Source organism: Podarcis pityusensis (assembly GCF_964106645.2).
Source record: "Podarcis pityusensis genome assembly, chromosome: 1".
Lineage (NCBI taxonomy): Eukaryota > Metazoa > Chordata > Lepidosauria > Squamata > Lacertidae > Podarcis > Podarcis pityusensis.
Window position 1 is genome coordinate 133,510,779 of NC_138028.1, and position 22,094 is coordinate 133,532,872.

The window sequence follows — 22,094 nt, forward strand, 5'->3', positions numbered from 1 at the left end:
AAGAAATCTGATGCTGCCAAGGCTGCCCTGAGTCATCCTGTTACTCTGTATTTTGAAGAGAGTGAAACAATACATTGTTTTACTCCCCACTCACTTGCTAAAGCACTGACAGCTCAGGAAAGCTTTCTTTGTAATGCCCTGGAGGAGACCATCCCAAAATAATTAGATAATTAAAGGTTCAGGTGCTATTTACAAAGCACTACTCTCACACAGTGGATTATGAAATTTACCCCCAAACTCCTAATCAATGTTCAGTTTAAAGGAAATTCTCTTGGCCTTGGATGAGATTACAGCACCTAAAAGGAAAATTTGGGAGGAAATTGGGTCAGGGTGGTGGTGGGAAAACATTCTCAGATGGGATTGTAGAGTAAAAAGAAAATATAGGTACCACAAGGTAAAATGCTCTGGCGGCAATGCATGCTTATTCAGACTGGATGTAAGTCCCTGTGATAAGTGTATTTAGGATTACAGCCTTTGAACACAAGAGTAAAAAAATAAATAGTGAACACAAGAGTAAAAAAAATATAGTGGAAGTGAACAGCTGGCTTCGCAAATGGTGTAAACAGGAACGGTTTGGATTCTTAGATCACGGACTGCAGTTTCTTGAAGATGGACTTCTGGCAAGCGATGGGCTGCACCTCACAACGGTTGGGAGGAATGTTTTTGCCAAAAATCTCAGAAACCTCATCAGGAGGGCTTTAAACTGACTAATGTGGGGGAGGGAGACAGTGCTCCTGAAGGTAGGAGTCTATCAATTGATGAAGATGATCATCCAAATGTCATAGACCAAATGGAGCAAACAGCATGCAGACCTAGTGGTGGGAGGAAAAAATCCTTAAATAAGAGACACGGGGGAATGATTAATGGACTTCAATGTCTGTACACTAATGCGCAAAGCATGGGAAATAAACAAGATGAGCTTGAGCTCTTGGTACAGCAAACTAAATATGACATAATAGGCATCACTGAAACCTGGTGGGATAAGTCCCACGATTGGAATGTAATAATGGAGGGATACAATCTATTTCAGAGAAACAGACCAGACAAGAAAGGAGGAGGAGTGGCGTTATATGTCAGGGATGTGTATACCTGTGAAGAGATCCAAGATTTAGAACCTCAAAGCCAAAGTGAGAGCATTTGGGTCAAAATTAAGGGAGAGAAGAATAACAGTGACCTCATTGTGGGAGTTTACTATAGATCCCCAAGCCAAACGGAGGACATAGATGATGCCTTCCTGGAACAGATGGCCAAGCATGCAAAAGGAAGGGAGATAGTAGTAATGGGGGACTTCAATTACCCGGATATTTGTTGGATGTCAAACTCAGCCAAGAGCATAAGGTCAAACAGATTCCTCATTGGCCTTGCAGACAACTTCATTGTCCAGAAAGTGGGAGAAGCAACAAGAGGAACAGCCATTTTAGATCTGGTCCTAACCAATGTTGATGACCTGGTTAGTGGGGTAGAAGTGGAAGGATCATTAGGCGCGAGTGATCATGCTCTTCTGAAGTTTACTATACAGCGGATACTAGGACTCAATTTCTTGACTTTAAGAAAGCCGACTTCATAAAACTTAGGGAAGTGCTGGGTGAGATCCCATGGACAGTAATACTAAAAGGAAAGGGAGTTCATGATGGCTGGGAGTTTGTTAAGAGGGAGATAGTAAAAGCACAACTTCAGGCAATACCAATGAGACGGAAACATGGAAGGTGCCTAAAGAAGCCAGGGTGGCTATCTAAAGAACTTTTAACTGAGTTAAGATTAAAAAAGGATGTGTACAAAAAATGGAAAAGGGGGGAAACCACCAAAGAGGAATTCAAACAAATAGCCAGCACGTGTAGACACAAAGTCAGAAAAGCTAAAGCACAGAATGAACTCAGGCTTGCTAGAGAGGTTAAAAGCAACAAAAAAGGCTTTTATGGGTATGTTCGTAGCAAAAGGAAGAACAAAGAAACAGTGGGGTCACTCAGAGGAGAAGATGGTGAAATGCAAACAGGGGACACAGAAAGGGCTGAACTCCTCAATGCCTTCTTTGCCTCAGTCTTCTCCGATAAAGAAAACAATGCCCGACCTGAAGAATTTGGAGCAAATGATTCAGCAGAGGAAACACAGCCCAGAATAACTAAGGAGATAGTACAAGAATACTTGGCTAGTTTAGATGTATTCAAGTCTCCAGGGCCAGATGAACTGCATCCAAGAGTATTAAAAGAACTGGCAGATGTGATCTCAGAACCACTGGCAGTCATCTTTGAGAATTCCTGGAGAACAGGCGAAGTCCTGGCAGACTGGAGGAGGGCAAATGTTGTCCCTATTTTCAAAAAGGGGAAAAGAAAGGACCCAAATAATTACCGCCCAGTCAGTCTGACATCAATACCAGGGAAGATTCTGGAGCAGATCATTAAGCAAACAGTCTGTGAGCACCTAGAAAGGAATGCTGTGATCACCAATAGTCAGCATGGATTTCTGAAAAATAAGTCATGTCAGACTAACCTGATCTCGTTTTTTGACAGAATTACAAGCCTGGTAGATGAAGGGAACGCAGTGGATGTAGCCTACCTTGATTTCAGCAAGGCATTTGACAAGGTGCCCCATGATATTCTTGTAAAGAAGCTGGTAAAATGCGGTCTTGAATATGCTACCACTCTGTGGATTTGTAACTGGCTGACTGACCGAACCCAAAGGGTGCTCATCAATGGTTCCTCTTCATCCTGGAGAAGAGTGACTAGTGGGGTGCCACAGGGTTCTGTCTTGGGCCCGGTCTTATTCAACATCTTTATCAACGACTTGGATGATGGACTCAAGGGCATCCTGATCAAATTTGCAGATGACACCAAACTGGGAGGGGTGGCTAACACCCCAGAGGACAGGATCACACTTCAAAACGACCTTGACAGATTAGAGAACTGGGCCAAAACAAACAAGATGAATTTTAACAGGGAGAAATGTAAAGTAGTGCACTTGGGCAAAAAATATGAGAGGCACAAATACAAGATGGGTGACACCTGGCTTGAGAGCAGTACATGTGAAAAGGATCTAGGAGTCTTGGTTGACCACAAACTTGACATGAGCCAACAGTGTGACGCGGCAGCTAAAAAAGCCAATGCAATTCTGGGCTGCATCAATAGGAGTATAGCATCTAGATCAAGGGAAGTAATAGTGCCACTGTATTCTGCTCTGGTCAGACCTCACCTGGAGTACTGTGTCCAGTTCTGGGCACCACAGTTCAAGAAGGACACTGACAAACTGGAACGTGTCCAGAGGAGGGCAACCAAAATGGTCAAAGGCCTGGAAACGATGCCTTATGAGGAACGGCTAAGGGAGCTGGGCATGTTTAGCCTGGAGAAGAGGAGGTTAAGGGGTGATATGATAGCCATGTTCAAATATATAAAAGGATGTCACATAGAGGAGGGAGAAAGGTTATTTTCTGCTGCTCCAGAGAAGCGGACACGGAGCAATGGATCCAAACTACAAGAAAGAAGATTCCACCTAAACATTAGGAAGAACTTCCTGACAGTAAGAGCTGTTCGACAGTGGAATTTGCTGCCAAGGAGTGTGGTGGAGTCTCCTTCTTTGGAGGTCTTTAAGCAGAGGCTTGACAACCATATGTCAGGAGTGTTCTGATGGTGTTTCCTGCTTGGCAGGGGGTTGGACTCGATGGCCCTTGTGGTCTCTTCCAACTCTATGATTCTATGATTCTATGAGTGGAATGTTTCAGACAACCAGAGAGCTCCATAAGCAGGTTAAAAATGTGAGTGAGAGGAGCCAAGAGGAGACCAGCAACTTTCTCTTCTTCTTCCATACAGGTAAAAGGTAAAGGTAAAGGACCCCTGGACAGTTAAGTCCTCAGGCAGGAAAGATTAATCCGGAGGAGAAGACGACTATGCAATTCCTTTAAGCTGTTTAGAAGGGACCCATTCCTTGGGGGATGACCAGTGATCCTCTTGGGCTAAGGATGCTTCTATCAGGGGCTGGAGGGATCCTAGTAGTGGGTGATTTGATCATTAGGATCAAGGAGAGCTGGGTGTGTGATGGGCCGGCAGATTGCAGGGTGATGTTGCTCATCATAAGGGACGTGGGTGGTGCTGTGGTCTAAACAACTGAACCTCCTGGGCATGCTGATGGGAAGATTGGTAGTTCGAATCCGAGTGATGGGGTGAGCTCCCATTGCTCTGTCCCAGCTCCTGCCAACCTAGCAGTTTAAAAGTGTGCTCTGGCACTTGTTATGGTGTTCTGTGCTCCAGAAGCAGTTTAGTCCTGCTTGCCACATGACCTGGAAAAGCTGTCTGTGGACAAATGCTGGCTCCCTTGGCCTGAAAGTAGAGATGAGTCAAATTTGAGTGGACTTAACCTTCCAGGGGTCCTTTACCTTCACCCTTTACCTTGCTCATCATCTAGATGGGCTGGTAGATAGTGCTGGGGAGGAGTCAGGGGTGATGCTGGCACCAGTGGCTTCAGGAGCTGGGAGTTCCCGGAAGTGTACTCTACCTTGCTTGGTAAGATGCTGACTGGCAGGCCCTACAAAGCAGCTGTTTTCTGAGATTTTCTTTACTGTCTTTATTTCTTCAATTGATATCCCACCTTTTTCTCCAGGGAGCTCAAGGTGGAATGGATGGTGCTCTGCTCTCGTTTTACCCTCACAGCAACCCTGTGAGGTAGGAAAGGCTGCAAGGTAGTGCCTGGCCCAAGCTCACCCAGTGAGCTTCATGGCTGAGTGGGGATTTGAACCCTGATCTCCTGGGGCCAGCACACTAACCACTACACCACACTGTCTCTCGCCAGTCCAAATGCCACCTGTTCCACATGTAGGGTCATCTAGACAGGTACAGGTATGTGTCAATGGTGGTGTTGGGAAGAGGGATCTGGATTTGTTAGGTACTGGGGAACATTCTGGGAGAAGCCGGGCCTGTTCAAAAGAGAGAGACTCCACTTGAACTGGGATGGAACCAGGCAGTTGGCACTATGGCTTCCAGGAAGGGCGCAGCCCCTGGCACAGCACTTTAAAAAAGGTATCTGGCTTGCTTGTTCTTTCCATAGAGTTCAAAACAAGAGTCTCCAGTTATGGAGTTCTGTCCATAGAGAAGCTAACTTGTTACCAACATTACTATATGTGGGGCACCAGGAATTTTTGGGGTAACATTTCTCCCAGCCTTCTTAATGTATTATTATTTCAATATGTTGTAATTTATTATATTCCATGTGTATTTTTCTGTTTCGCCATGTTTTTGTAAATTGCCCTGGCAGCACTGTTAAATGGCGGTATATAAACCATGTAAACAGACAAATAAATAACAATTAACAACATTGCACACATCCTAGACAAAACAGCACAAAAGAATTGGTCTTATTTTGGCAACACAAATAGTTATTGCAACTCAATGGAAAACAGCCCAGAATCTTACACTGGATTCTTGGTTCAGTACTGCTCACTCTGCAATATCAGTATAATGGAGAAAGTTAAACTTAATTTAAGATTTTGACAAGAAATAGAATCTCCAAAATAGAAAGTTTCTTTTATGACATATGCAGCAGAACCATCATTCCCCAAACTCGGCCCTCCAGATGTTTTTGGCCTACAACTCCCATGATCCCTAGCTAGCAGGACCAGTGGTCAGGGATGATGGGAATTGTAGTCTCAAAACATCTGGAGGGCCGAGTTTGAGGAAGCCTGTTCAAGGCAATGCTCATCGCAAGCCTGGAAAATCTGAAACTATACTTTATAATCTGATAATGTTGATAAGCCTTTGCTTGGGCGTTGTTATTTTAACCTATGTGCAACTATAATCATTCCGTGTGCCTATTTTATAGCGTCCCCCACCCATCTTTTCACTTTTGTCTGTTGTTATAATTGGTTCTCTCTGTTTTATATGCATTATAAAATGAAATAATAATAATAAACTTTATATAAAAAGAAGTTTTATGGCTGTAGTGTGACACATGTTAATCTGATTATGCTTTACTCCATTTGCTAAAGTTGCAAAATCAAACCCGGATTAGATAAACAAATATAAGCAACACAATTTGTATAGCTGTTACCTGAAATTCTTCATTTGGGATGACTTCCAGCCATTTTTCAGAGATGGGAAGATGAGGGTAAGAATTATAAAGGATTTCAATAATCTCTGGCACAGAAGCACAAGATTTCAGCACCTAGTGGAGGAAAAATCATTGCAGTAAATACAGAGATCGAGAGAGAGGGGGAGAGGGAGGGAGGGAGAGGGAAAGGTATGGGTTAAGCACTGTGACTGCTGCAGGTCAATGGTATTTGTACATTGACTCCCAGTATGTGGCCTGTCCTCCATGTGAAGTAGCTGCTGCCATGGTCAAACTAGATTATTTTGCAAGCCACTAAAAAGCCCAGTTTATGTCTTCCTTATTCTCAACCCGAAATTTGAGTTATGGAGAGTTTGGGTGTTTTTTGTATTTTTGTAGAGGGAAATAAGGAAATTGTTAATTTTGCTCAAGATGTGAACTGCACATATTTCAATCAAATAGGGTTGTTTAAACTATTTAAATAGTTCTTACAAAGCAAGGCAAATCTACAGATGCTTCACAGTTCCTACATTACCTGTATAGACTTTAACAAGCTGGGCTGACCTCCTTTGGATCAGAGATTCCCAAATCATTAAAAGAGTTATTATGACAGCCCTTGAAGGGGCTGGAGTCATGGCCTTGAAGAGTTAATTCACTCATTTTTAACTCAGAAACACAGGTTAGGGATTGAGAATGTGAGCATCCAGCGCTGGGCCCATTAGGATTAGAAGAGCAAGATGCAAACTCTCAAGACTGACGTGATGCCAGTTAGTGAAAGCTTGGTAGATTAAACCTGCTACTTTCTGGAACCTGTTTGAATTGGTTCAACTTGGTTTCTTTCACCTAGTTTTTATGGTATAAGCAAGTTGCATTTCAAATATATGAAAAACAAGCTAACTCTGATATTCTAACTCAAAATGGTGGAATCTTCCTGTGATAACTTTTGAAACCAGGAAAGCACTTTTGATGATAAACACTGATGATTATTACAGTTCTGCATCAAAAACTTCTCCAGTTCCCTTTGAATGACCATGCCTGGCAATTCTTGCAAAGGTGGGTCTGGTTGCATAGGTCTTTCCCTGTCAGCAACCTGCATAGAGGAAAGCTGCCTGTTGGCTGGAAAAGGCTCTGATGGCTCGACTGCTGTTTTTACGTTCCCTCCCCAATATTGTGAGAATAACTCCCCAGCTGCTGAGTGTGTGTAAAAGAGCCTGCATCTAGTCAGCAGACCAACGAAGGGTGTAATCCACTGGGTTAACAATCCATCCAATCCTGGAATGGCTGCAGATGGGTCTTCTACAAGCTCTGCTTCCTGAAGGGGAGTTGCAGAATTTCAAAGCTGAAGTAAAGGCACCAATAAACACAAAGACAGTTCCTTACTGTTATGTACTGAGTTGAATAGGATCCAAAATGCAGCAGTCTGATTGGTCCTAGAACAATAGGATCCAGAATGCAAGAGTCTGATTGGTCCACAGAAGCCACCCATTCCAGCTCCAGGTGGAAGGGAATTCGCAACCTGATTGGCCTACAGGAGAATCCGGGAATTAGCCAATCATGTGGGGCCCATTGTGTAAATAATGTATATAAAGCAGACATTCTGGGGGAACTTCCATTCCTCCTCACCACTATGAGCTGAATAAAGAGCATGAAATCCACTCTCGACTCCGAGTATATTTCACTTACCTTGACGAAAGCTGTGGGCCACAGTTTTTGAGAGCCGTGGTTTATCAGGGTCTGTACTGTGAGATGGGGCCTCTGCTCTTGCTTGAAGGCTGCAGTCTGCAGGACACAGGACATTGGATATGCCCCATTGTAATCGATGGCGTTGACATCGGCTTTCCTCTGCAGCAGGAGCTCAACCAAGCTGTGATGAGCATTCCCGCAGGCTTTATGAAGCGGAGTCTTCACTTCTTCATCCACAGTGTTGACTTCTGCTCCATATTCCAGCAGCAGCTGACATACTTGCAAGTAGCTCTCCTGGCTCTCCCTGTTCTTTGCTTCTCTGCAAGCCACACTGAGTGCGGTCTCCTCCTGGCTGTTCTTCTGGTCCACAAGAGCACCGCACCGCAGGTACAGGAGCGTGTGGTCGGGAAGACCATGCTTAGCTGCTACGTGAAGAGGTGTTTCTTGGGATTCTTCACTTGGCTGGTTTACCAGGGCACCAAAGGTCACCAAAGCTTTAGCACACCTACAAAACAGGAATTTTATTTTTATTTTTTTAAAAAATTATGAGCTGCCATTCAAAATTCATTATTTTCCCATGGTGTCTTACAGCATTAAAAACAATTTAAAGCCATATAAAATACAAACAAGCCTCTGCAGAATGTTGACATGCATTTGAATCTCCTTTTGTTTACAGTGGATTTTAGTTATCTTTTACCTGCTTTAATGTGAATTTTTTAAGGTTCTTTTTTTGTAAACTGCTTGGAGGTTTTACTACCATCAAGCAGTATATAAATGTTGTGAAATAAATAATATCAGCAGGGCATGCTGTGCCTGAAAATGTCAAAAAACACTTCTGCATATTAAAAGGTAAAGGTAAAGGTACCCCTGCCCCTATGGGCCAGTTGTGTCCGACTCTAGGGTTGTGCGCCCATCTCACTTAAGAGGCTGGGGGCCAGCGCTGTCCAGAGACACTTCCGGGTCACGTGGCCAGCGTGATGAAGCTGCTCTGGTGAGCCAGCACCAGCGCAGCACACGGAAACGCCGTTTACCTTCCCGCTATAAAGCGGTACCTATTTATCTACTTGCACTTAGGGGTGCTTTCGAACTGCTAGGTGGGCAGGAGCTGGGACCGAAAGACGGGAGCTCACCCCGCCGCGGGGATTCGAACCGCCGACCATGCGATCGGCAAGTCCTAGGCACTGTGGTTTTACCCACAGCACCACCCGCGTCCCGGCCTTCTACATATTAAGATGTTGCAAAAACAATATAGAGACACCTCCCCAGTGCTATGTAGACTACTTACATAGCCAATCCAGTTGTTCATCTTTGATTTGGGGGTGGGGGATCTATGTGTTGAGCCTTCTCTTCAAACAAAGGCAACCCTGAAAGGCAAAGCTCTTTACCCATGTGTCAATTTTAGCCCAAACAACTTACGACACCAAGAACACAAACCCACAAAGCGACTCTGTCCCCTGACCCTCCACGTGTGTGATCAAGGAGTCAGAGCAGCTCTGTACTTTCTCATTGTTACCGGATAAATAAATGTCCTGTAACTGAACAGTACATGACCCGAGCGGCTGTGGAACATGTACAGGCGCGAGGAAGCATTACAAATGAAGCACAAGTTATTTCAACCGAGGGGGAGGGAATCCTCGTAGATTCATAATGGCAGTGAACTGGCAGGCAAAGGCCGGCAGAGTCACACGACCAGCACTAGGACTGACAAGACGCGTTTGCCTCTAGTTTTGAGGAATGTGTTGTTTGAATGGGAAGGGCCCACAGATCAGTGGCAGAGCGCATGCCTTGAACACGGAAGGGCCAGGTTCTCCAGTACGAAAGGCCTCTGTCCAAGGTGGGCCATTGGCAGTTACATTAGACATGGCTAGGCAAAGTGGACCAACCGTCTGACTTGGGGTGAGGCAGCTTCATGTGTTCTGGGTGAAAGAGGTTCTTGAGCTGAAATCATTTCAGTGATTCATCCCTGCATTGCTCCTCCCACCAACCGGCATCAAGTGTTATATTTCTGGAGTTCCAGAATGTCTGCATAGGGCTTTCATCTTCTAGAAATGCAAATATGGTGTTAAACTGAGTCCTCAACAATGGGAAGTGTGTGTATGTGTGTGTGTGTGTGTGCGCGCATACACCACTTTTAAAATTTGGAATCAAATTTTAGTAGTCACTTCTTTTGGCAAATACCCACATGCAGGGAGTTTATTCATTATTTCTTTATGGCATGCTGTGGTGGAATAACTTCAATTTATTAACATATCACATCAGGTCATGGGCGTAGCCAAGGGGGGGGGGCAGGGAGAGGCATCAAGAAAAAACAGTAAAAATACATAGTTAACTGAGGTTCTGCCCCCAACTAAGAAAACACCTGCCCCTCCCCAAAATATCCTGGCAACGCCCTGCATCAGGTGCAAAGCTCTAATGCCAATGGCTGATACAATAGTAAATACCTATCCACTCTCTGTTTTGACAAATATGAAGAGAAATGAATGACCTTTGTGGATTAACAAAAAGGGTTAGAGACATGGGCATAGCCAGGATTTATGCCCCCCCCCAAAAAAAAATTCTGTTATGGCGGCAGAACCCAGCTATCTGTGACACAGTTGGTGGGTCAGTTAGTTAAGAATTTGTATTTATTTACAGTCGTACCTTGGAAGGTGAACGGAATCTGTTCCGGAAGTCTATTCGACTTCCAAAATGTTCAGAAACCAAAGTGCGGCTTCTGATTAGCTGCAGGAAGCTGCTGCAGCCAATCGGAAGCTGTGGAAGTCCCGCCGGACGTTTGGCTTCCAAAAATAGTTCTCAAACCAAAACAGTCACTTCCGGGTTTGCGACGTTCAGGAGCCAAAACGTTCGAGAACTAAGCTGTTCGAAAACCAAGGTACGTCTGTACTTAATTATGGGGGGCCTCCTCTGCCCCCCTGGCTATGACATTTGCAGAGATTTCTTTATGTAGTTCCCATTTGCTTGAAGGATCGGGTTAGCTAGCACATAACTAGCAGCAATCAGCAAGCCACTTTGTGAGAACTATTTCCATTCTTGTGCCATGGTCTCCCAGCTCCCTGTTGCCAGTCACATGCTCATGCAGGCACCAGACAGAGAGACCCTAGTAGATAAAGCCCCCCACCCCAAAGTTTCTCCCATAATTTTCTGCAGGTGAATAAAAAATTAATCAGAGATCCATGCATGTACTTGGAGTTGACGGATAGTATGAGTACACTATATTTTTGCAACCTGCCCTGGGACCATTTGGTAAAATTTGGTATATTAGTGCAACCAGCCAATCAATGCATACATACGTATGTACATGGAACTTGCCTAAAATCTGTTCTGGGTTTAAGAGTCCTTTTGTAGAAGCTGGGGGCTGGGCTGGTGGATATACAGTGCACATCCATTTTTCTGTAGTATGGGGTCTCCTCCTTTATGAATACCTCATTCCTAAACATATTTACCTGGAAGGAAGTTCTACTTACCAGTGGAATTTATTTCTGAGCAAGCATGCACAGATCTGAATCACTTCCAAAGCATTAAGGCAGTAGAATGTGACAAAGCTTTGAACAATGATGTGGGACACCTTCTGTCTTCACAATATTATTTTACATTCGCTGCTTAAAATACCTTCTGACAAACAGAAGAGGCTTAGAGATAAAACAGTCCACAGCAATGTTTTTAGTGCAAGTAAATTAATGTGATAAGCTAGTCTAAATGAATCAAAATGACTGTTGCTTTGCTTTGAGATGTTGACATTGCTACTCATGAAATGGTTGGCACAGTCACACAGCAAGGTCAAATCTTCCAGCAGGTGGAAGAAGAGCTGGCAACAAAGCCCCTCCAAGGAGCCTTTCCAATCCTCTTACCTAACCCAAAGATTTTGTAAAGTCGAGGAACACTGGCAAAGGGAGGGGCATCATTTACACATAGACTGACTAGGGTGTAGTCTTAATGACAGGCATATAAGAAATTGCATGGTACCTTTCAAGATAATCTGATGCAGGAAAATTTGCAAGGTTTTTAATTCTACAAAGCTCTTCATTAGGTAAAAAAAAGGATGCTACAATGAATCTGATATTGCAAAAGAAAATGACTATGTGAATATTTGCTTTAGTATCTTTTCAGGTAGGCCTTTATTGGTAGCAACAAGAAGATAAACTGCCAAGGAATCAAAGACTGCTATGTTGTTTAGCACGTTCACACCTCTGTGTAGGCAATTGTTTTAGGAACATGGCATAACCTATTGCTGCTGGTGAAATCAAAGCAAATGACGACTTATGAGGACAGAACTGAATGTAGTTATTGCACTGCAAGTGTCTGGGGCTGGAGTGGAGGAGGGCTGTGCACGCAGACCCTGACTTTTGGGGTCAAAGGGGGATGTTTTTCATCCTTTGTTTCTCTGATAAGAGCTTCCCCTTCACTTCTACTTTATGGGAAATGTTAAATTGCATTTTATAAAGGCTATGGGACTAGACTTTCTCCCAAAGGTGTCTACTTAAAATATTTGCAATGGTATATATCCTCAGTTCTGGCTGCTGAGGTAAAGGAAAGCGGCGTGTGTGCCTGCTACAGAAGTATATTATTTGAGAAGTGTATGGACACACCACGGTGCCCTTTGGTCCTACCAGACAGCTGACTATGCCTCCTGGCCTCCTCCTTCACTCGCTGGCAGACACTCACTGTCACACAGCAGCCCTAAAGGGTCCAGCCCTGCATTCACCTCTTGAACCCCTTTTTCTGCTGTTCCACGTAATTAACGGAGAGGTGGTGATAAAAAAGAAGCCTAGAGGCGAATGCACCGCCTTGGATGGTGAGCTCCCCGGAGGCTCTGCAGGGTGCCTCCTGAACAGCAAGGGGCGCCTTCCGTTTTATCTTAAGTAACCAACCTTATTAAGATAAAAATAGCCTTGAAAACAGACGTGGATGGAATGCACTAACACGGCCAGCAGGAGAGGGAGAACCGGGAACGGAGCAGGTGGGGGAGGACATTGTTTACCGGAAAGTTTGCTCTGCATATGCTATTTCTAGACACTTACAGATTTGGGATATAAGAGATCTGGCAGACCATCCTGGATTCTTTCCTCTTCAGCACTGTATGCCTAGCATACTGGAAATATCATCTATACATGTGGGATTTAGGCAGAGTGAATTAATGGTGCTCTGTCCCCATAACTCCTGGCTGCCTCCTCAGGTACACACACTCAAGGACTGGCAACTGCTGGCTCCTTGTCCCCATGTGGGACAGTCACGTCCAGAACTCTTTCCAGAGAGAGACTTGCCAAATGTTCAGAAACTGAGACATGGTCTGAGTGCCCACCAACTATTAAGTAAGTCAGGAACAGTAAGAAAGAAGGCTCACATACAAAAATTTAAATAATTCAAAAACTCCCTCACACCAAAGCCTAGATGTCAGAGGAAAGTGTTCTAGCACGGCCTTCTCCCTGATCTGCTAGATTTGTATGCTTCTCTCTCTTCCTCTAATTTCCCAAACAGAAACTGTGTCTGGCCAACTCTACCACTGATGCTTAAAACATTGCAGTGATGCCAACCCCAATAGCCCCTTCTCCTGTTCAACCCTCCAAGCTCACAACCATGCAGCCCCCCCAAAGAAGATACAGTCCTGTGAATCCTTGCTTGCAGCCTGGTGTCACCCAGAAATAGATTTATCACTTCATCTGCTCAGGGGCGGAGGAAGGGGGGTGCAGTGGGTGTGGGCCACCCCGGGTGTCTCCACTGAGGGGGGGTGACAAAATGCCAGTCAGCACTCACCGCAGGGCCTGCAGGACGCCCAAGCTCCATGTTTCTCTTGGGAGAGAAGCGGTGGCTTGGGCGTGCGCAGGCTGCATGCTGCCCAAATGGTTCACCCACTGCCTCCCCCCAGCTATAGGGCGGCTGAGTGGGAGGAGGCAGGCAGACCCCAGAGGTGGCCTCGCTCCTGGGCACGCCGTTGCAGGTGCCCGAGCAGCTTCCTCCGTCGCTGCATCTGCTGCCTGTGATAAGATAAACCATGGACTGCAGACCACAACAAAACAAACCTGACTCCTGATGATGCCTCTTCATCATTCAGGCAGTAAACAACCATTTGAAGGAGGAATTACAAAAGAATGCTGCAGAAATGTAGCATTTGCTGGACTTTACATTGTTATTTGAACACTTGATCATCTCTTGGGAGGAAACTATCTGATATTTGGGCAATGTCTTTTGTCTGCACCATAGTTATGGTCAGCATAACTATGTAGAACTTAGCACACAGATACTCCATTGTGGCAGGGGCACTCGCGCTGGATTTCAGCCTGCTCTGTTGAAAGGCCAGGAGGGGCTAGGGTGTATTTAAAATAAAACTTGCAGCCTGAGCCTATGCATGTTTTCAGGGAAGTCTCACTGAGTTCAGTGAACCCTTTTTTCCTGCTAAATGTGCTTCTGATTTCAGCCATAGATGTAAAAAGAAGAGTACTGCTATTCATAGGACCAAAGACTCATAGAGTTGGAAGGGACCCCGAGGGCCATCTAGTCCAACCCCCTGCAATGCAGGAATCTCAACAGATGGGCACCTAACTTTGTGCTGCTGCTTCTGCTAGAAAATAAATAAATAGGAAAAACTGAACATTTCTTGCTTATACTCAACAGGCATAGGAGCTGAGCATCACAAGCTACACTGAGACTCTGTGGCAACTCAAGCAAGGCATTTCCTGCCATGTGTCAGCACTGTTTATTCAAGAAATAGGCCACCCCCCTTTCTCCACATTCAAGAGGTCCTACAGTTGTAGTAATAAGATAAATATAAGAGAATTTATTTCTGTACTAAAACAGTTTTTGGAGGGCAGGTGGCTGGCTAGGACAAGTTAAAATAAGAACAGGTTTAGTACAACATCAGACCTATAGTTAATTTATGTTCCAGGGCAGGCATAGGCAAACTTGGCCCTCCAGATGTTTTGGGACTACAATTCCCATCATCCCTGACCACTGGTCCTGTTAGCTAGGGATGATGGGAGTTGTAGTCCCAAAACATCTGGAGGGCCGAGTTTGCCTATGCCTGTTCCAGAGCATAATTTTCAAAAGACAGCTATCTGGACAGGGCACAATTGTCGTCTGCAAATGAGATTCCTGCTCAGATTGACATGGAATACCACACTCATTTCAAAATACTTGCATTTACCACCACCTGAATGAAATCAACGGGCCATTAATTTTCCTTCTGACTTTTATACTTCTGCTCTAAAGCCTATGACAGCTTCCCCGGTGTTTTGTTAAGAGAGTGCCCTTTTTGGACTTAACCCTGACTCAGAGACCCTGTATTTGTATTGTATCTTATTTTTAACCCTGTGGCATGGCCAAAGTATAGAAACAAAGACGGGTTTCTCCTCCTCAATTCTAGTTTCTACAAAAGCCTGCACGATTCTCCTTTTTTTAATCATCCCAGCTTTAGCAAAGGGAGTGCAGTGAATTTGTAGACTCCTCTTACCCCACCATGTTAATTATCACTACTATAAAAAGAAGGTCAAGGAGAGGAACTCAACTAAATAGGGCGAAGTTGGCATGCATGGCTCCCAAAGTGAAGAAGATAGAAATGAACTTTGCTGGAACTTTAAAAAAAAAAAAAGGGGGGGGGCTTCAAAAAGCTTCTAGATTAAAGCTCCTACATCTTTCTTTTCCTTTTTTTGGTTGAATTCTCATGGATTGTGAAAGTTGAAATGGTTGGAAGGAAGCCCAGATAGTTTTTTTTTATCCCAGTCACTGAGAGGCTCAAAGGTTTTAAGTCCTGCCCCCATGGTGAATATGGGAACACAGAAGAACCTGACACATAGGTGTTCAGGCCATTGTTACAAAGAGGGAGCCAAATAAAATAGCTCCCTATGTAGGTCAATGACCTGCTCTTTATTGTCAGTAAAAAATTAGGGATGACCTTCAATCCGTTACCTGGGAAAAAAATCAGCAGAAGTAGTTTCCCCTAATCAAAGAGAAAATGTTTGTTACCCAAAGCTTGACCTCCTCACTATCTAACTTTAGCACAACTCTCTGCAATTGAGAAGCAGTGGTCGAATCCCATCTGAAATGTCTGTTAATTTTTGATCCTTCCAAGTAGATGGCTTAGTTATTGTAGAGGTATCCAGTTGTGCTGCTGTAGTTAAGGCTCTGGCAGCATTTCCATTATAAAGCCATAATATTCAAGGGCTTAGGGCTGGCTCCGTTCTTTCAACATTGCATCTGTGATGTGCGTGGCTTATAGGGCGGCAGTTCAAGTGCTGCCCCTTGGCATTTGTATAAAATATGATGTCACAGCTGGACAGACATAGGGACATGCGGAAAACTCCAGTAACATAGATAGAATGCAGGATTCTGTCCACCCTGCACTTTTCAAAAGCAAGAAGTCCGGGCCAGACTTCTTCAAATGTCCTTAAGGTACAGGATGCAACAACAGTAGGTGAGGTGACTACATTCTAAAAAGGAACTTGGCATCTAAACTCAAAATGCCTTGGTGGGTGAGGGGTGAGAATGCAAATCAACTGTTTCCTTTTGCCAGCTCTTCTGCTAGAAATCAGCTGCCCGAATTCATTCCATTTCTAGGACAGTATTTTAATTTGTCCTGTTTGCTAACATGTGGAGCACCAATCTCTAGCGGACCTAAGTCGCCTTTTGGTGTGCAGAGAGACTCAAGAATACAAAATATCTGAGAAATCTGGATCTGAAGTTCTTTGGCGCTAGTGCTGTTGTATGGGATACATAGGAGTCCTGCAGCAGCATAACAAAGCAAACATCTCTAGTTGAATTGTGGTAGGTTACTTGACTTCACTCAGCAGAAGAAAAATTTCAACCAGTCATAATACCTACTGGTAGTTAATGGTGAGCTTTTCATTTATTTATTTATTTATTTATTTATTCATACATACATACATACATACATACAAGGGACGCAGGTGGCGCTGTGGTCTAAACCGCAGAGCCTAGGGCTTGCCGATCAGAAGGTTGGCGGTTTGAATCCCCGCGACAGGGTGAGCTCCCGTTGATCGGTCCCTGCTCCTGCCAACCTTGCAGTTCGAAAGCACGTCAAAGTGCAAGTAGATAAATAGGTACCGCTCCAGCGGGAAGGTAAACGGCGTTTCCGTGCGCTGCTCTGGTTCGCCAGAAGTGGCTTAGTCATGCTGGCCACATGACCCAGAAGTTGTACACTGGCTCCCTCGGCCTATAGAGCGAGATGAGCGCAGCAACCCCAGAGTCGTCTGTGACTGGACCTAACGGTCAGGGGTCCCTTTACCTTTACATACATACATACACACACGGCATACCACTTCTAAGCAATTTTCATGCATTAATATCACAAATCCTACAACACTTACTAGGAAATATTTAGCCTGTTTGAGGGTGCAAGCCTGTACTGGAGCAATACCGACTGAGAGGCTTGAGAAATTTATGTCACATCGACACAACATGAGAAACATCACTAAGCATGGCAAATGCACTGACAGAATTCCCTCAGCTCACAGATAGAGGGAATCATGCCAGCAGAGCCATTCCACCAGCAAAGATACGCCAGCTGTCAACGTTCCCCTTTTTTAAGGGAAATTCCCTTATTCCGAATAGGATTCCTCGCAAGACAAGGGGAAAGTTGACAGCTAAGCAAGAAGGACTTGCTTCTCCCATAGCCACAGCCTTGGATTGCAGCAGAAATCAGGCATAGCTCTGTTTCTCAGCTGCCCACCTTCCAACTCCTGGCTCACAACAATCAACTCTCAACTCTGTCTTTGTCTTTCTAACTACCAGCGAGTTGAGGGATGGGGCACTTCCTTTGTTACCTTAATGACTCCTACTTAGGCCATTACCTCATCCCAGAAGCTAGCCTGGCTAGTCCAGGAAGCTGAATCCTTGCTTAGATTTTAACCCTTACTAGACCCAGGAATAAGAAGGGTACAGCCTACCCCTCTACCCACAACTCATAACAGCCACAAATCATGTATTTTAATGATAAATTATTGTAATTTAAAAAAAATATGGCATTTAAAATATAATTTTAAATGGCCAGAACTCTGAATTTATTTATTTTTTAAAAAAATTCTGCTCAGCCTAACTCTTTGGAGCAGGCTGTTTTCTTCTGTCTTGGATTCAAAGAAAGTGGACAACAGCAGGCCGGGATCACAATAGGCTGTGCCAATCCCATTCAGAGCTATGTTTAGCTGTGCATTAACTATCTATGTTGTCATACTTGCTCATGTGTCATCTACTATAAGATTATGTGGGGACACAATTCTTTCAGTTTGCATTGAGTGTGGTGAGAGTTGTAACATTTCTGCCAGACGTTTCTTTTTTTTTTTTTTTAAATGATATTTATTAAAATTTCAAAAGAAATTTTAGACGTTTCTGCACCATGCCAGAAGCTATGGCCCTACACAATGGCTTAGAAATGTTGTTGTGAATTGGTTTTATCTTTTTGTTAACTGCCTTGACGGTTTTTGTTACAATCAAGCAGTGTACAAATTTAATGAAATAAAGTAAATGAATAAAATGAAAGGTGACAGCTGGCAAAGACTCAGTGTGAGGGTTGTGGCACTTCAGAAATTATTTGCCCTGCTCACGTGCTTCCTTCTTCAGTTAAAGGTGCTGGCAAAGGACCCCATAAATTTCCAGAACTATGGAAAAAAAGATTATTCCCCCCCCCCCGCTCAGTGGCATAGTGTGGGAGGGCCAAGGGGGAGCGGCCCTGGGTGCAAAATAGCACGCCCTCACACGGGACGCAGGTGGCGCTGTGGGTTAAACCACTGAGCCTCTTGGGCTTGCCGATCAGAAGGTCGGCGGTTCGAATCCCCGCGACGGGGTGAGCTCCCGTTGCTCGGTCCCTGCTCCTGCCAACCTAGCAGTTCGAAAGCACGAAGTGCAAGTAGATAAATAGGTACCGCTCCAGCAGGAAGGTAAACGGCGTTTCTGTGGGCTGCTCTGGTTTGCCAGAAGCGGCTTAGTCATGCTGGCCACATGACCCGGAAGCTGTACGCCGGCTCCCACGGCCAATAAAGCGAGATGAGTGTCGCAACCCCAGAGTCATTCACGACTGGACCTAATGGTCAGGGGTCCCTTTACCTTTACCTTGGAAGTATGCCACACAATTTTAGATAAGAGTCTAGGTGCGAAGAAATTCTAGAAAATGGTCCCATCTCAACACTCTACCACCTAGTGGCCTGGTTTGTGGGGCAGGGAGAGGGTAAAGATGAGAATCCTGCCAATTAGCTTCCAGAGAAGAAAAATGTACATGAAGACCAACTACTCCAGGTCACCCCCATCATCTTCATACAGATCTGAGCAGAGGCAGGTATGATTTGGAACTATGCGTCTCAAAAATAAAGGGCATGAACACGCGCAGAATGCCCCTTCCTTGCCCAAAAGAGATATGTTAAAAGCCTCTAGGCTATAGCATGCTCCCATGTCTTCTTCAGGCCAATGAGCCTTCTAATTTCTTCAAAGAAGAGTGAGTGAGTCGGGCTGCCATTGTAAGTAGAGTCCTTATCCTCAGCAGGCAACATCTCAACATTTAAAAACGGCATAAAAGCAACAGGCACCACAAATTAAAATAAGAAGCATACATTTAAAAAGAAGAGCTTGGGACTGACTGAAGATGCTCTGCATTCTTTAGTGGTGTAGCAGGGGGGAGGATTGGGGGCCATGGTCCCGGGCACATTTTGTTTTCCCCAAATGTAAACTAGGTCCAAGCACAATAAAAAGGAAAGACTTTGAGGAGAGTTTTGAGTTTACTGGGCCAAATGAATTCAAGAGGACAGGGTGGGGTGGGGAATTTCCCCTGCACTTTATATTTTAAGAAATGCCCTGCTTCCTGATCATGCACATGTCCCTATTGGTGGCAGAATTTACACCCCGGTCCCTTGGAGCAGGGCCTTTAGTGTTGCAGTGCCAGCCCTCTGGAGTCTCTTCCTTTCGATGTCAAATCAGTGCTGATAATACTAGGTTTCCAACACTTACTCAAGACATCTTTGTTTAGGCAGGTATTTTCATGTGTTTACTTCAAACTATTTATTGTGTTGTTTTCTGTTCGCTGATTTTTATCTTTGTTTTTATTGAATTTCATGGTTTCAATCTTGTATGCCACTTTGCTAATGTGAAACAATAAGGAGCCAAGAAATAAACACAGGTTTTATCCCTAAATCTAATTCTGAGGCCTAAAGGCTCTGGTCTGGTGGAACTCTCTGCCTCATGAGATCAGGGCCCTGCAGGATCTGATTTCTTTCCGCAGGGCCTGTAAGACAGAGTTGTTCCGCCTGGCCTTTGGCTTGGAGCCAGTTTGATTCCCTCCCTCTCTTTCTTTTTTCTTTTCCTTCTCCTCCTGCGATGAGGCTACATTTTAATATTTCAATATTTTAATGCTGTATTTTTAATTTTGTTTTTAAGTTGCAATCATGTAACTTGTTTTTATTATTGCTTGTAAGCCGCTCTGAGCCCGGCCTTGGCTGGGGAGGGCGGGGTATAAATAAAAATTATTATTATTATTATTATTATTAAAGATGTCAGAATGAATCTGTGGAAGGACTAGAGTCTTGCCCAAACATCTTGCTCCTTACCCTAAGGTGTTCTGGCTGGTGCACAGGTGCAAAGGTGCTTGCCCATCATCACTCAGAAGATTGGGATTAGCCTTGTGTTCCAGGAGCAACTCTGCGCATTCTCTGTTGCCCCTCTGGCAGGCTTCATGCAGGGCGCTCCGTCCTCCTGGAGCTCCGTTTGGGTCTGCTCGCCAGAAGAGCAGGTGGCGAAGGCAGGCAGTGTGTCCGTGGATGGCCGAGATGCAGAGTGGGTTGGTCAGGTCCCTCTTGTATTCCAGAGACCACAGGCCTGGAGCAGACAGGGATGGTGGGCGGGAGAAGAGAAACAGAAAGGAAGAGCAAGGATGGGCTTGGGGCTGAGATTTGGGGTTTTTCCATGTCTCTGAATGTACAGAGATTGCAGGTGTTTGTATGAGAATGTTAATGTTCCTTATTGTTATGATTCTGTGGGTGCAAGACACCCTGAATGAAGGCGGAGATGTTAGAATTGGGGAATAGCCAGGCTCATCTCTACTGTAGGCAGACCCAAGTGTGTATTAGGGTGTAGCAAAGGTGGGGTGGCCCCACGGAAAAGCCTCTGCTATTGGCATAAGGTAAAGGTAAAGGGACCCCTGACCATTAGGTCCAGTCTTGACTGACTCTGGGGTTGCAGAGCTCATCTCGCTTTATTGGCCGAGGGAGCCGGCGTACAGCTTCCAGGTCATGTGGCCAGCATGATTAAGCCACTTCCGGCGAACCAGAGCAGCGCACGGAAACGCTGTTTACCTTCCTGCCGGAGCGGTACCTATTTATCTACTTGCACTTTGACATGCTTTCGTACTGCTGGTTGGCAGGAGCAGGGACCGAGCAACAGGAGCTCACCCTGTCACGGGGATTCGAACCGCTGACCTCCTAATCAGCAAGTCCTAGGCTCTGTGGTTTAACCCACAGCGCCACCTGTGTCCACTATGCTATTGGCATAGTGAAAGCTAATTAAGTCAGGTCAGCGTCCCAATTTATGACCCCCTCCTTAATCTAGGAAATCAACATGAGTTAGGCACTAATTAACTCTGGCAAGTTTCCTTGGAAGGAGGGGTAAACAATTAGGAAGTTCATCAAAGGGGCTAGGTGTGGAAAGGGCACATGGAAAAGGCTTCCTCCCTCCCTCCCTCAGGGGATAAAAGCTGAGGGTTTAAAGCAGCAGGTTGGAGTTAAGAGGGATTCAGCTGGAGGGGGGGGAGGGTGTGCAGCTTGCTGTCTGTTTGAGTGCAAGGCTATGGGGTGTGTGTGTGTGTAAATAAATCATTTATCCTAAAGGAAAGATGCGTCTTGGTTTGTTAGGAACAAACAAAGAACAAAGGGGAAATTTAGGGTCTTTAGATTAGAACTATAACAATTCCAAGGACTAGAAAATGAAACAGAAGCAGGAAGGGGAAGTGCACTAAAGTGGAGGGGACAACAGCTGCTTTTTGGGACTACAGTGATTCTCCAAATAACGCAGTCATGAATCAAAGTTCTGACATTACTCATTGGCAAAAAACACTGACAGAAAAGACAGGAGCAGTCAGTTTGGCTGATCTCACAGAAATGTAGAAGGATGCCCACACATTTTGCTTTATAACTTTCCTTCTAGTAGTGCTAGAGGCTACTATATATATATATATATATATATATATATATATATATATATAGTGGATTGGGGGGAGGGGGGAGAAGAGGGCATCAGGACATCAACATGCAATCCTTTTAAGCAGCACAGAAAATGTAACTGTTACACAACTGGAAGGTACATAAGTGAAAAAGACAGCAATATCTCCTGGTTCTCCTGACAACGTGTGGAAAAGGGACTGGGGAAAACTTCAGCCAAGGGAAATGGATCTTGCTATT

General features: G+C 44.7%; 1 protein-coding gene across 2 annotated transcripts in view; it reads right to left on the reverse strand.

The window, feature by feature from the left end:
- The window catches only part of ASB18 (ankyrin repeat and SOCS box containing 18), a 38,198-nt gene that overhangs the window by 3,228 nt on the left and 12,876 nt on the right, over nucleotides 1–22,094 (reverse strand). For both annotated transcript variants that reach the window (XM_081018037.1, XM_081018036.1), the window contains exons 2-4: nucleotides 20,250–20,517; nucleotides 7,711–8,215; nucleotides 6,031–6,144 (exon numbers count right to left, since the gene is read on the reverse strand). In XM_081018037.1, the coding sequence (XP_080874163.1) occupies nucleotides 6,031–6,144; nucleotides 7,711–8,215; nucleotides 20,250–20,517 (887 nt within the window). The remainder of the gene's footprint in view (nucleotides 1–6,030; nucleotides 6,145–7,710; nucleotides 8,216–20,249; nucleotides 20,518–22,094) is intronic.